A 14,834-nucleotide genomic window follows, 5' to 3' on the forward strand; every position below is an offset into this window, starting at 1 on the left:
CATCTTGGGCAGCATTAGACGTTTCCTGGAGTTCTAACCTCTGATTTATTTGCTTCAATAACTCCATCACATCCTTAATCGACTCTTCTTTGTTACCCGAGGAATCTTCTTGATCTTGATGATAATTTCTCTGATATGTACCACCATGATCATAATATCGAGGTACTTCCTCGTATAGTGGTTGACGATGTTCATGGTAGTAGTAGTCCTCATCATCTTGATAACTTACCAAACTTGGCGTATCGAACCCTTCACTATCATACTCCGAATCATCCTCAAATTGGTAACCATTAATTCTCTTGTCAGATTGATAACTGCTTTGATACGACTTTTCTTGGTTACCTGTTATTGACCCAAAATAACTATTATAATCAGATTGAGGCGATGAATAATCTTGGTACTGCATGTTGCGATGCTGTTGGTTGAAGCTCCTTTTGTTATCTGACTCATAGAAGCCTTGAGAGTTTGGTGAAGGTGGGCCATGATATGTATGTGTACGGTACGAGTCATCGTCCTCCACGATCTTATATCCTTCATGTGGGTCATAGACCCAACTCCACGTCATCTTTAATTACTTGCACACATGAGACACACAAATACCAAACGTAAAACTGACAAAAATAAAATAAAACTAAAGTAAACAAAACACTAAACTAGCACTTTGCGCGTTGATTCCCCGACAACGGCGCCATTTTAATCGATGTCGAAAGGTCAATCAAAAACATTTGTAAAATACCTTTACTAGCAAGGGCAAGTAAGGTGTCGAATCCACAGGAAATCAGTGGAAAGTGCTAATCAAGTTTAATGCTTAATAATTAATTAACTAAGTGGACAAACGATGTCAAGCGGTTTAAAAGAGTAGTTTGTAAACAATAATATGAAAATAACCAAACTCCAGGGTTCGGGTTTTGCAACAAGTTAAGGAATTGATAAACTTCTTTGAACAGTTTCTTGTTAAATATGTAAATCAAAAGACTTAACGATTGAGTGTGTTAATCATCAGAACTGAATCCGTTTTCCTCCCAGTTTGCAGCCACGTCTTCGTATTTCAATTCTCTATCTTATCATGGATCTTTACTTTCATTTCCACTCCACCATGAATGCTCCAAATTCGCTCCTTTAAGCTCCGTTAAGCTCCGCACACCTGTAAACATAAAACCTATCAAAGTATTTGTGTTCGATACATATAAACAAGTAAAACACACAATATTGAACACTTAACGCACATACTTTAACCCACACATCATAGCATAAGGATTGGGTGGTGGAAATTCCACTGTGGAATGGTTGAAATACTTGGTGCGAGATGGGGAAGCCGGATTCGAACTACGGCCCTCGCAAATTAAATTTTTGCGAGATAACTCACGATATGGGCTTGGGTGGGCCAAATGGACATGCGAGGTGGATCTACGAGATATGGGTTGCGAGATGGGCCTGGATACAATGAGCTTACAAGATCTAACTTGCGAGATGGGCTTTTAAGGTGGGCTTGGACTTATAGATGGACAGGATCAGATGGTTTTACAAGACGGGCTTGGAATTGGGCTAGGCAAATGGACTGGTTAATATAACTTAGGTTATCCAAAAATAATGAGCCAAACTAACCGACCTCGCCAACTCCGTTAACCTTTAGAAAACAAGTTAGACGATATATGAAAGCAACACACACACACACACACACATATATATATACATATATCTATAATATATATAAAAGAAACCATAAAAATCCTACGTGTCGTGACGTGGTCGCTTCCCATTTTTTTGGAGTCACCAGATTTGCTTGGTTTTTAAATGGAGGATTTTCATGCATTTGACCCGAATTCACGGGCATGGATCTTATCAAACCCGTATATTTCTTAAACGGGTTATAACATCCTATTAAATAAAAAACTAATCTCACCAAATAATTGATTTAATAATCCTATAAAGTAGGGATATACTAAAAATTAATATCTGATTTATTAAAAAAAAAGCTATATATTAGTTATAATTAAAAAACCAATTTTATAGTAAAAAATATAAACGGGTCTTGGGTTTCATCAAACACATATAGCTTTCAATCCGGGTTATAACATCTTATTTATTTGTGAAACAATTTGTCATTAAACCATAAGTATATTATTAAATTTCATACAACAAAAAATCAAAAAATAAATAAATATTAGAAACAAATAATATAAAACAACCTCCGTAATGCGGGAAATAAAAACTAGTATATATATATATATATATATATATATATATATATATATATATATATATATATATAGGATTAGGAACATGTGAGAACTATTTTGAAATTGAGAACTTTGAGAAGCATTTTAGACTACAAAAAACACTCTTCTTAAAAAAATAAAAAAAAATCGAAAATAAAAAAAGTAAAAAAAACCAAAAAATTTTATTTTTCATCCCGGGTTTTATAAAAAAATAAAAAAAATTGAAAAAAAAATATCGTTTTAACAAAATTATACACATATGTATAATACTTATTTTTTAAATTTTATACACAATTTTTTATACACATATGTATAATTTAAGGTAAATGACAATGCACATATGTGTACATTATGTAACTAGAGATTTTATGAAATTATACATATGTGTATAATACAAAGTTTTTGTTTTTGTTTTTTATGAAACTGGAATGAAATATAAGAATTTTATTTTTTTACTTTTTTAAAATTTTTGTTTTTTTTTTTTCGTTTTATGATTTTTTTAAATATTTTTTAGATGTTTTTTTTTTTGCTCAAAATGGTTTTCAAAGTTCTCAATTTTCAAAAGGTTCTCTTAGGATCCTTACTATATATATATATATATATACACACACATACTAGCTTCTAGCCCGCGTGTTACGCGAGTTAATTTAGGGTTTTCTTTAATACTATTTTAAATAAATAATTTTTATATTAATTCCTTATAAAGCATGTTATATTTCAAGTTTTTTTAAGTGTTGTAAATTACTTGTTTACTAAAAGTGTATATGTTGTACCACATGCGGCTTCTATCCCTGCTATTAAAAACCAATAACACTCTCTCATTAGTTAAGCGGTTAATCTACGCAAGAAGAATTAATCATTCAATCTTTAAACTATTATAAGCGGCTCTCTCGTTGAACCTTGGGCAAAAAGGCTTCATGCAGACATGGTATATTATAAAGAGAAGAAAAAAATGTGGAGGTGTAAGTTCAGTCAATAACATCATAAACACAAGTAAACCTAATATATCTGTCTAAAACCATCACAACACACGCATATTGGTTTGCCAACACAAGACATGGTTTAGTTTGTACGATTTAGTGAAAACACTATCAATTTCAGCCGATTGCGCATCAATTCTACATATTTAAAACAAAACCACCAATATTGCAATTTGTTTTCCAAAAAAACCACAAACATATCACTAAATTTCTTTTTATGAAACAAAACTGAGCATAAGAAAAATACAACATATTTAAAGCATAAGCCAACTCCCGTACTTCCACTGTATATCATGTTCAGTTAATTATTATGTGAATTTAAAGACTTCTTTTAACGTGCCGAAAAATCAAAATGATTCTAAGCTAATTTAGAAAGTTACCCAGGTAACTCTTGAGTGACTTCTTCTATTGAGCAAATTAAAGCTTGTTGAGCCAACATGATTGTGATCTGTTATAACAAAGAATATGAGAATGGAAGATCAGTAACATTCAAAAGGTGAAAAGATACAAATGAGAAATTGTTAACCATACATGAGTAGCACACGTCTCATAAGATATTGTACCGGCCACTAATACCGGTGCTTAAAACAAAAACAAAATAAATCTTTTTTAAGTAGCCTATCGTCTAGAACATGTGTATTTAAAGATAATTAACAAAAGCATCAGAGAATTAGTAATTTTGCAGTTGTGGCTGGAAGCACAAAATCATGTTAAACAATATGAGATGCTAAAATGAACGTAATCACAAATTCATAAAAAAACAAACCTATAGTTTTATTAATCGATTAAGATTCATAACTTATCGAGTTTCTCAGCCTCGAATGCCAAGTTGGAAGCTTTGCTTCTTTGAATAGATCTGGATTGAATTGAAAGAACATGATGTAGGGGTAAGTGGTTTTGAAAGCATCGCATCGATTTGGGATTTCATCGTTTAATGGAACATAACTTACTCACAGAGCCTAAACCATCGTTTTGAGAGCATCGCATCGGTTTTTGTTTCAGTTTTAGCCCAAAACCGAATCATCCACGCCCATAATCTGTAGTAATAACGTAATTACTTAAACCATGATTGCACGCATCGATTTCATGTTCTAGTTACGGTTAAATATAAATAGATCCTATATTAAACATTTAGGGTTGCATTACATGCATCAATTTCTTATTCTAATTCATAAACAGAAACCAATTGAAATATATGCGTGAAAAAAAGCCCTAAATCATACGTTGTAGCTTAAGAAAAACGACACCGTCTTTGTTTTCATTCGGTACTTATCATATACTTGGTGCATCCACCATTATTTATTATAATTTATCAAAGGTAACAGATTATTAAAGAACAAGACCTGAGGAAATAATCAAAGAATACATACAATGTTTGCCAGATCAGATGAACAGAAAGCCAACTCTTTTTACCTGATGGTTGCACTCATCATTCTTATAACCTTCATCAACATTAACATAAGTCAGAAAACCAAACAAAAGTTTGATTTGAAGCAATTATATTACTTTTTAACTTAAAAAATTTAGTGAATTCAAGCTTTAATGTTACAATTAGTGTAACCTAAACTGTTTTTGCCTTATACAAAGCAATCTATTTTGGATTTAAATCTACTAATTTATGGTTCGCAACATCAATGGTCTAAATCATCCATTTACTTAAATTTTTCGAAAGAAAACAACGTAACACTACCAATCGATCACCCAAAATTAACTTGCATTAACGATTTATACAATTAAAAGAGTTACAAAGTAGGACGAACAACAGGGTACTTGACAAAATACAGTTGCCCTAGAGGATGCTATGGATTATGTGTATCAAGACCTATAATCAAATCGATATAGTTAGAGCATAAGTACAATAAATTAATTGAATTAGAGTGATCTTACCTGGGCTTATTGTAGCGCCGATGATGGATTTTGGTGGTGGAGCCTGGTGACCATGGAAGTAACAAACACAATGTTGTGTTACCAAATAATGACAAATCTAGTGACTTGTCATCTAATGCACTCTCGTTTAAAAGGTGCTCTATACGTTCAACAACAGAGGGTGGCACTCTCAACTCTCAGTATAATCTGTTCCTCCGTTCTTTTATCAAAATGATAAATTCTATACAAAGTCAAGTTTCATTAGATGCGCAAGCAAGTACAACGGCGTTTATGATGGTATCAAGTTTTTAATTATGAATGTCTATTGATATCAATCATAAATTGAAGGGAAGTACTGATAGTATTATTTTGTGTGTGATTACAATGAAAGTGTCTTTCTTTTTGTAGGTAATAATTTTAGGCTAGACATTTGCTGTCATTAGCTATGAAGTTGCCATATGGGGAATGATGTAACTAACTTTGTCTGACCCCAATATTTGCTAAAAATACTTTATTTTCTAACATTCCCCCTCAAGTTGAATGGTGGGATTACCAACGTTTAACTTGCTCAAACATTTGCTGAACATTCTTCCATTGACGGCTTTTGTTAAAATATCAGCTAGTTGATCTTCAGACCGGATGAATGGCAATTCGATGACCCGTGTTTCTATTTTCTCTTTAATGAAATTTCGATCTACCTCAATATGCTTTGTTCGGTCATGCTGAACTGGATTCTCCGAGATTTGAATAACAGCCTTATTGTCGCATAGAATTTGGTTGGGTTTACTTGAAGTGAAACCAATTTGAGTGAGAAGTTTTTTAATCCGCAGAACTTCAGTTAAGCCTCGTGCTATCCCTCTGAATACGGCTTCTGCGCTGGAAAGGGCCACCACTTGCTGTTTCTTGCTTCTCCATGTGACAAGATTCCCTCCAACTAGAGTAAAGTATCCTGAGGTCGACCTTCGGTCTCCTTTATCTCCCGCCCAATCTGCATCAGTGTAGATTTGAGTGTTAACATGACCATTTGACTTAAATAAAACACCATGGCCAACAGTTCCTTTGAGATATCTGATAATTCTTAAAACTGCTTCCATATGTGGCTCTTGGGGTTGATACATGAATTGACTTACAACCCCTAAGGCATAGGCTATGTCTGGCCGAGTATGTGACAAATATATCAATTTCCCCACAATTCGTTGGTATCTTCCTTTGTCAGTCAACTGTGCACCTTCTTCCATAAAGAGCTTCTAATTCATAATCATAGGAGTGTCTGAAGGTTTGCTATCAATCATCCCTGTCTCGGCTAACAAATCAAGAACATATTTTTTCTGGCAAATAAAAATCCCATGGTTGAACCTTAGTACTTCAATTCCAAGAAAGTACTTGAGTCTTCCCAAGTCTTTAATCTCGAATTCTGAAAACAAATTTGCCTTTAGCCTTTCCATTTCTTCCTCATTGTTACCTGTAACAATATCATCAACATAGATAATTAGGCATGTTATAAGTTTGCCTCTTCGTTTAAGGAACAAAGTATGATCTGAGTTGCTTTGTTTGAATCCGTATTTCTTCATAGCAAGGGTAAATCTGCCAAACCAAGCTCGAGGAGATTGTTTTAAACCATATAGGGATTTCTTCAGACGACAGACTTCTTTCGGATTAAAGTCTTCGGTGAATCCGGGTGGTGCTTCCATATACACTTCTTCTTCAAGCTCCCCGTGTAGAAAGGCGTTTTTAACATCAAACTGATGGAGTGGCCACTGTTTGTTTGCAACTATAGAGAAAAGAACCCTGATCGTGTTGATTTTTGCAACTGGTGAGAAGGTTTCGGAATAGTCAATTCCGTACGTTTGTGTATATCCCTTGGCTACCAACCGTGCTTTGTATCGTTCGATGGTTCCATCTGGGTTATGCTTTATAGTGAACACCCATCGACATCCCACTAGCTTTTTACCTTCCGGAATGATACATTTTTCCCATGTGGAATTTTTCTTTAGGGCATCCATTTCTGATTTCATAGCTTCTTTCCAGTTCTTCGACTTGAGTTCTTGTTCGACAGTTGTTGGAGTTTCTTCAGAGTACAAAGAGGCAACAAACGCCTTGGCTTCTTGTGAAAGACTCCCATCGGCAATATTTGCTATAGGATATTTTGAACTTCGAGACACTTTCTCTGGAGAGTATCTCTTTGGAGGAACCCCTCTGTTTGCCCTAGGGGGTAAGACATATTTTTCACTGGCTTCTTCAGAGGCAAAAGGAGCCTCTTGATCATCTTCAGCTACATCGTGGCTAATTGGCATAGGTTCATTAGTAACACCAGAGTCATTAGCAACATTATTAGTTTCATTAGAAGCACTAGAAGAATTACTTACATCTGATATTATGTTGGACGGAGTGATCGGGATATTGGTAATTGCAACCTCGGGTGGTGTGGACGTTGAGAGTGACTCGTCTTGGGTACTGTGAGTAATTTCTCTTCTGGAAGTGAAACAAGTTGTAACCAACTCAGTGTGTCTGAATATGTGTTTCCCCCCTGACCGTTGTGTTGGGGAGTGTAGTAATATTGTGTTTCAAGGAAATCACACTCCATGGTAGTGTGCATCCGCTTTGTTTTTGGGTTATAACATCTATATCCTTTTTGATTGATTCCATAACCAACGAACACACATTTCTTGGCACATGGGTCAATTTTGGTCCTGTTGGTTTTGGTATGTGAACAAAGACAGAACAACCAAAAACTTTTGGTTGAAGAGTGAGGGTTGGGGATTTGGTGAGTGTTGATAATGTTTCTAAAGGTGTTTTTAGTTTAAGAATTTTGGTTGTTAGGCGATTGATTAGGTAGGTGGCGGTGGCAACGGCTTCGGGCCAGAAACTACTCGGAACTTGTGATTCAATTAAAAGTGCCCAAGTGATTTCTTGCAGGATTCTATTTTTCCGTCTACAACACCATTCTGTTCTGAAGTGTGTGCACAAGAAGTTTGGTGGATTATCCCTTTAGTTTCAATAAATTGTTTCATACGTGTGTTACCATTGTCGGATCGAAGGGTTCGGATTTTCTTTTGAAATTGGGTTTCAATCATGTTATAAAAAATGGTAAATTTGTCAATAACTTCGGATTTGTGTTTCAAAAAATAAACCCAAGTCATTCGAGTGCAATCATCCACAAAAAGAAGAAAGAAACAAAAGTTTTGTCCACCAATGACTGGAGCATGACCCCAAACATTCGAATGAATCAAAGAGAAAGGTACATCAACTCTTGTGTTGGTTGGTTTGTACGTTTGTCTATGACTTTTGGCAAACTTACAAGTTTCATAGTTTGAAACATTATTAGGAAGAAACAACTTTGGAAATAAAATGTGTAAATAACCCGTAGAAGGATGTCCCAATCTTCTGTGCCATAACCAAGCTTCGCGGTTTGAAGATCCATGAGCAAGCATCACAGTACCCGATTGAGTCACCTCATCCACATAGTATAACCCTTGTCGTTCAGTGCCACGCTTAATGATCACTCCCGTCCTGACATCCTGTAATATGCAAAAATTTGGGTGCATTAGAACAATACAATTAAGCTCTTTCGTCACATGACTTATTGATAAAAGTTTATGTGACAAATCCGGAACGTAAAGACAGTTCGAAAGTTTTAACGTTGGTGAAATTTCGATGGTTCCCCTTGCCCCTACATTCATTCTTTCCCCATTTGCGGTTTGAATACATGTTTTTCCTGGTTTACTCGAAGAGAGAAAATCTGATAATTCATATGTCATTGTATCAGTTGCACCACAATCGAAAATCCAAAACTTATCTTTTTTTCCGTGGGGTTTTATGGCAATATTAGCAAACCCAATTTCTCTAGGGTCTGTTTGGGCGTTTTGTATTTCCATTGGGGTTATAACTAAAATATTTTTAAAGATAAGTTTAGAAGGGTCTTAAGAAATATCTTCAAACCCAATACCTGTTGAGACCCCTTCATCATATTTGTCAGCCGCCGCCATACCCACGAAGCCACCGGTGTCGCCGTTCATTACGTCGGTATCATCGTTGTTGCCCGTGACGACATCGGCTCTTCCTTTCTTTTGTCCGACGTTCTTGCTCCCTTTCTTGTGACCGTCACTCCACTAGTCGGGATACCCGAAAATCCTGAAGCATTCTTCTTTGGTATGTTTAGACATACCACAATGAGTACATTTCAGATGGCTTTTGTCGGGTTGTGGAGATTGGGATCGGTGGAACTTCTTTGAGACAAGACCAGATCCATTTGAGGTTTTTTGGTTGGTGGCGACATGTCCGCCCCCCCCCCCCCCACATACCTGACGAGTCATCTTTGGTTGTACCAAGAATTTTCTGATGAGCCTCCTCCTTTCGAACGGTTGCCTATGCCTCTTCTTCGGTTGGTAGTGAATCCAACCGGAGTATCTCCCGTTTTATGTGGTCGTATCTCCGATCTAAAGCATTTAAGAACTGGAATAATTTTTGGTCTGACCTTATTTTTGTATAGATCCTTATGTCATCTGGACACTTCATCGGATTTGGGTCAATTCTTTCAATTTCTCCCCAAATTCCTTGAAGAGAGATCCAGAGGCTTTCTAGAGAAGTCTCGTTTTGCTTGATTTCATTTGCTTTCACATGAAGATTGAATGTTTGTAGCTTGTCTTTCCCACTGCTGTATGTGATAACCAGAGCATCCCACAACGTTTTTGCGTTAGGGAACTCGGTTAAATTGCTGGCGAGTGTCGGTTCAATATTCTGAATGAGCCATGAAAAAACGACGAGGTCGTCTTGTTCCCATTGCTCATATGTTGCATCACTTGGGTCGGGAGGATATGAGGTTAGGTGTTTTAACAGACCTTTTGATTTTCCGCCTGTTGCGACTCGAATCATTCGAGTCCATAAGGCATAATTTTGGCTATTGAGTTTGAGGTTGATTTGCAGGTTGTCGGATAGTTTGGGATTTTGGGGTTGGAGGTTGAAGCCATTCATGAATAGATTGGCCAGTTGGATTGATAAATCAGAACCCGCGTTAGCGTCTCCGGACATGGCAGCGAGGGGATCTGATGACCAAGGAAAGGTATGTGATGAGCAGGCCGGTTCTAGGACCAAAGACACTGCTTTGATACCATGATATCAATCATAAATTGAAGGGAAGTACTGATTGTAATATTTTGTGTGATTACAATGAAAATGCCTTTCTTTTTGTAGGCAAAACAGACCACTAAATATGGATACATAATAATTTTAGGCTAGACATTTGCTGTCATTAGCTATGAAGTTGCCATATGGAGAATGATGTAACTAACTTTGACTGACCCAATATTTGCTAAAAATACTTTACTTTCTAACATCTATAACATGTGATTTGGCTTCTTTGAAATTCAAATTTAGTTACTCAGTCAATGCAAACACGAAGCATACACTAATATTAATAACCAGCGTATGACAATATACATTAATTCAGCCTTTTTAAGCCAATATCTCATCTGATTTCATGATATCCTACCATTTATAGTTTCATAAATTGTAAATTTATTTGAGTGCCATTTAATTACATATTTCAATCCTTGTTATTTTTCGGTGCAATAAATATGTTTTTTAGTTTGATGCAAGTCTACAACACCAAATGAGCATCAAACTTCAAAGAAACAAAATAAATAAAACAACAATCACTTTATATATGTATCTGAATTTTAGTATTTACAAGAATGAAAAAGTGTACCTCTACATTTTGTATGTCACCTTGGTGATGAAAATATTTGCACAATGTGTCTTGAACATGTGACTCCTATTCATATAATAATAAGTTAAAAGACTTGATTTTTATCATACGTTACGTTATCTTGACATACCAAATTGATACGGAGTTGGACCTGGACCGGATCCGAACCAAAGTCAGATTCAAGACCCAACCAAATGTGTCTAGGCAAACCCGTGAACATCTTTTCGAGAAACCTGATTTATTATTATTATTATTATTATTATTATTATCTTGAGCTTTGCCTATTTTATCTTTGGCTTGAATTTTCTTTGATGTGATCTTCTGATCTTCACGTGTTGTTTATCTGCATGTTTTGAAATTTCTTTTTAGACTCGGAATTGGTAAAATAAATTTATAATCTAGCACATGCATTTCATTGAGAAGTTGGTATGCATCCATTAATACATTGTATGAATGTCGAATTTGATCCCCAAAAACACAAAACCAAACAATACTCATCATTATATACTTCGATCATTCAAGATTAATTGTAAACTTTTGAAGTAAAATAAATTTATAATCTCACACATGTATTTCATCGAGCAGTTGGTATGCAGACATTGAATACAATGTAAAAACATTAAATTTGATTGAGTTTAATCCCAAACTCAAAAGTTAAATAATACTACAAAGCCTTTCATTCAAGCATCATTATTCCAATACATAGTGTTGTATAGATAGTATCAAGCAAATAAAAAAACATGACTTTTGTTATGTATTTAGGTTCAATAATCAAAATCGTTAATGCAACAACTCATGTAGGAAATCTGAACATACGATTTAATCTATAACATACCTCTTCAAATCGAATAAAGATAACTGATTGGATAAATTTTAGGGCTTATAATATTGATGAAATAAAAATAGAAAATATCTATTAAATTAAGAGACGATCATGGGTGCGATGAGATAAGATGGAAAAGACAGAGGCAAGGATCAATTAGAGTCGCCAAGAAGAGGATTCGATTAGGGTTTTAGTAAGATGAGGGAAATCGTCGCATCAAAGTTGTGAAGGTTTAAGGTTACTTCAGTCATATAACCCGTTTTGAGAGATAAAACCAGTAGGATTATACCCACGAAACTGAGGGAGTGAATGAGAAGATTTTATTCATAAATCAAGCGATCTGGTAGCTTGATAGAGGGTGGGAAGCGACGTGAGAGCGACATGTAGGAATTTATGGTAGACATTTATATAGATATTTAGATTAGATACACACACATACACACATATTTGAATATAAAATGATTTAAACAAATGTAATAAACGAAAAGTATGAACGCTAAACGTAAGAAAAATAAAGAATTAAATAATGACTTCCGTTAAACGATGTAACCCCGTCAGATCAGTTTAACTAAACAAACGAGCCTATCTTATCAAGCATGTTTAAGTTACTAAACACGAACTTAGTTAGGTAACGCGGTTAATTAACAAGTATACATGTTAAACAGTTAGTCGTGCGCAACTAAAGAAGGGGATTACTGTTAGCTCTGAATGTAACAGGATTCAGGAGAGTTTCATGCCCCTTTTTTTCATTATGTTTTCGGGGCTGTGTGCATACTCCTATGTGATTAGTTAATACACTTACATTAAATGGTAAGTGTATGCTATATGAATGTTTTATAAATAATATACGAATGATATAGAAATGTTGAACGAATGTAGATAAGGGTTAAGAGTATGCATGTATGTATGCATGTATGTATGTATGTATGTATGTATGCATGCATATATGTATGTAGATAAAGTAAAGTTATGCATGGTTGTATGGTCGTATGTTTAAAGGGTTGCAGACCCTACTAATATATGCGAAGGTTAAAGGGTTGCAGACCCCTAATAATATTTGCGAAGATTCAAGGATTGCAGACCCTACATATATCTGCGAAGGTTACAGGGCGAAAGGCTCTATAAAATATATAAATAATTATGTATGTGTAAGTAAGCTAAAAGAAGAAAGTATGAAAGAATGAAAGGATGAATGTATGAAAGTATGAAAGAATGTAGGTATGAAAGTATGAAGGAATGCAAGTATGAAAGTGTATAAGTATGAATGTGTGTATGTATGTAAGAATGAAGGAAGCATGTAAAGTATGTAATATGTATCTACGAATACGTATGAATATGTGAATGTAATGTATGTTGCCTGATTAACTAGAACTCACTCATCGTAGCTGACTTGTAGTATGCATACATGTAGTTGATAAAAGAAAGTAAGGGAGCGTGGAGTACACACAAGGCTATCCACACGGTGTTGAAATCCAAAGAGTCATTAGAAAGAAAGTTTTTTATAAGTTAATAATATTCCGTGAAAGTATTTGTAAAATGTGATGTACTAAGTTGTGTTCAAGTGCAAATCCAACTGTTAGTAAGGTTTCTGGGTTCAGGGCCTTACAAAGGATATCTTCATTATCTTCGCAAGGACGAAATGGTATCTAACAAACATTGGGGTGCTTAAAGGATTTGCTTTGTCCATATTGAAACGCTTTAAAAGTTACTCAGTATAAATTGACTGATGCACAAGTATCCCATTATGCATATGCTCAATATGTAAACCAAGAAAACATTTGGTCTTTCCAAGGTCTATCATTTCAAATTCTTTCTTTAAAAGAGAAATTGCTTCATTAATTTCTGTTTGTGTCCCAATTAAATGCATATCATCAACATACACAGCTATGATCACATATCCTTAGGTTGTCGTCTTAATGAAGACGCATGGACAAATAAGATTACTTGTATATCCTTTGCTTATCAAATAATCACTCAAACGATTGTACCACATCCTTCCAGATTGTTTTAGTGCATACAAGGATCTTTGTAACTTGATGGAATCACTTCCTTAGGCTTTGAGCTTAATTCTTTGGGGGGTTTAAATCCTTCGGGAATTTTCATATAGATGTCACTGTCTAGTGATCCATAGAAGTAAGTTGTGACAATATACATGAGACGCATCTCTAATTTTTATAGACTTTTAAGCTGATTAAATATCTAAAGGTTATTGTATCCATAACATGGGAATATGTTTCATCATAGTCAATCCCTGGCTTTTGTGAAAAACCTTGAAACACAATTCTAGATTTGTAGCTTTAACTTCATTTCGTTTTCGTACAAAAACACATTTATACCCTACAAGCTTTACAACCTTTGGTGTAATAACAATAGGTCCGAAAACCTTTCGATTGTTTAGTGAATTCAATTCAGCTTGCATGTCATTTTTCCATTTTTTCTAATCTTGTCGATTTTGACTTTCATTTACAGATTTTGGTTCAAGGTCATAATTTTCTTCCATAATATCACTTGCCACGGAATACGAAAATATATATCATCAATATTTTCCATTTCATCTCGATCCCACATTATATGTGTTTGACCATAGTTGTTTGACAACTCTTTATTGGAATCATTTCTTTCTTCATAGGGGAAGGTTATATCATTTACTCCTTCCTGAGGGAAGGTTTTTGTTGGAATTACGTATGCCCGAGACACATACTTATACTAATGTGGCTAACTGTGTTTGATCCAAGTCGGGTCATACCCAATAACAAGCTAGACAACACCAAATGTATTCCTTTAGTGATTTGATCATTTAAAAGAATACCGAACACTACGTGTTTAGGAAATTGGTTTTCTAAACAAACACACTTGAGGATTTAAATAAATTATCTGGATAATTTATTTATATAAATTAATTATTTAATTGGTTAAATAATTATGTAAATGCATGTACATTTTATAAAATTAAGTTTTATAAAATGAATGGAGATGGTTTTAAATGGTTAAAACAAAAATAATAAAAAAAAAAAATAAAAAAAAAAAAAATAAAGGGGAGCCGTCCACCCCATGTGGGTGGAAGGTTTTGGTCCAATCAAATTCAAGGCTTTCTTTTGGTCCATGTGATGCCTCTTTATGAATCTCCACATCCAAGACATGCATGAATATCTTTCATTTGAATTTTCAAGTGTTAAAAAAAAAAAAAAAAATCAAGTTCATATTCTCTCTCTTTCTCTCTAAACCCACGGCTCAAGGTGGGC

The 14,834-nt window shown here is 34.8% G+C and overlaps 1 protein-coding gene across 1 annotated transcript; it reads right to left on the reverse strand.

Annotated features, from left to right (window-relative positions):
• Positions 1-9,430: 9,430 nt before the first annotated feature.
• On the reverse strand, positions 9,431-10,093 carry LOC143570814 (uncharacterized). The gene has a single exon (XM_077056362.1). The coding sequence runs from the start codon at positions 10,091-10,093 to the stop codon at positions 9,431-9,433; it is 663 nt and encodes a 220-aa protein (XP_076912477.1).
• Between the last annotated feature and the right edge of the window lie 4,741 nt (positions 10,094-14,834).

Source organism: Bidens hawaiensis, unplaced genomic scaffold, assembly GCF_021521415.1.
Source record: "Bidens hawaiensis isolate Kalapana, Puna unplaced genomic scaffold, B.hawaiensis_p1.1 tig00025091_1, whole genome shotgun sequence".
Classification (NCBI taxonomy): Eukaryota; Viridiplantae; Streptophyta; class Magnoliopsida; order Asterales; family Asteraceae; genus Bidens; species Bidens hawaiensis.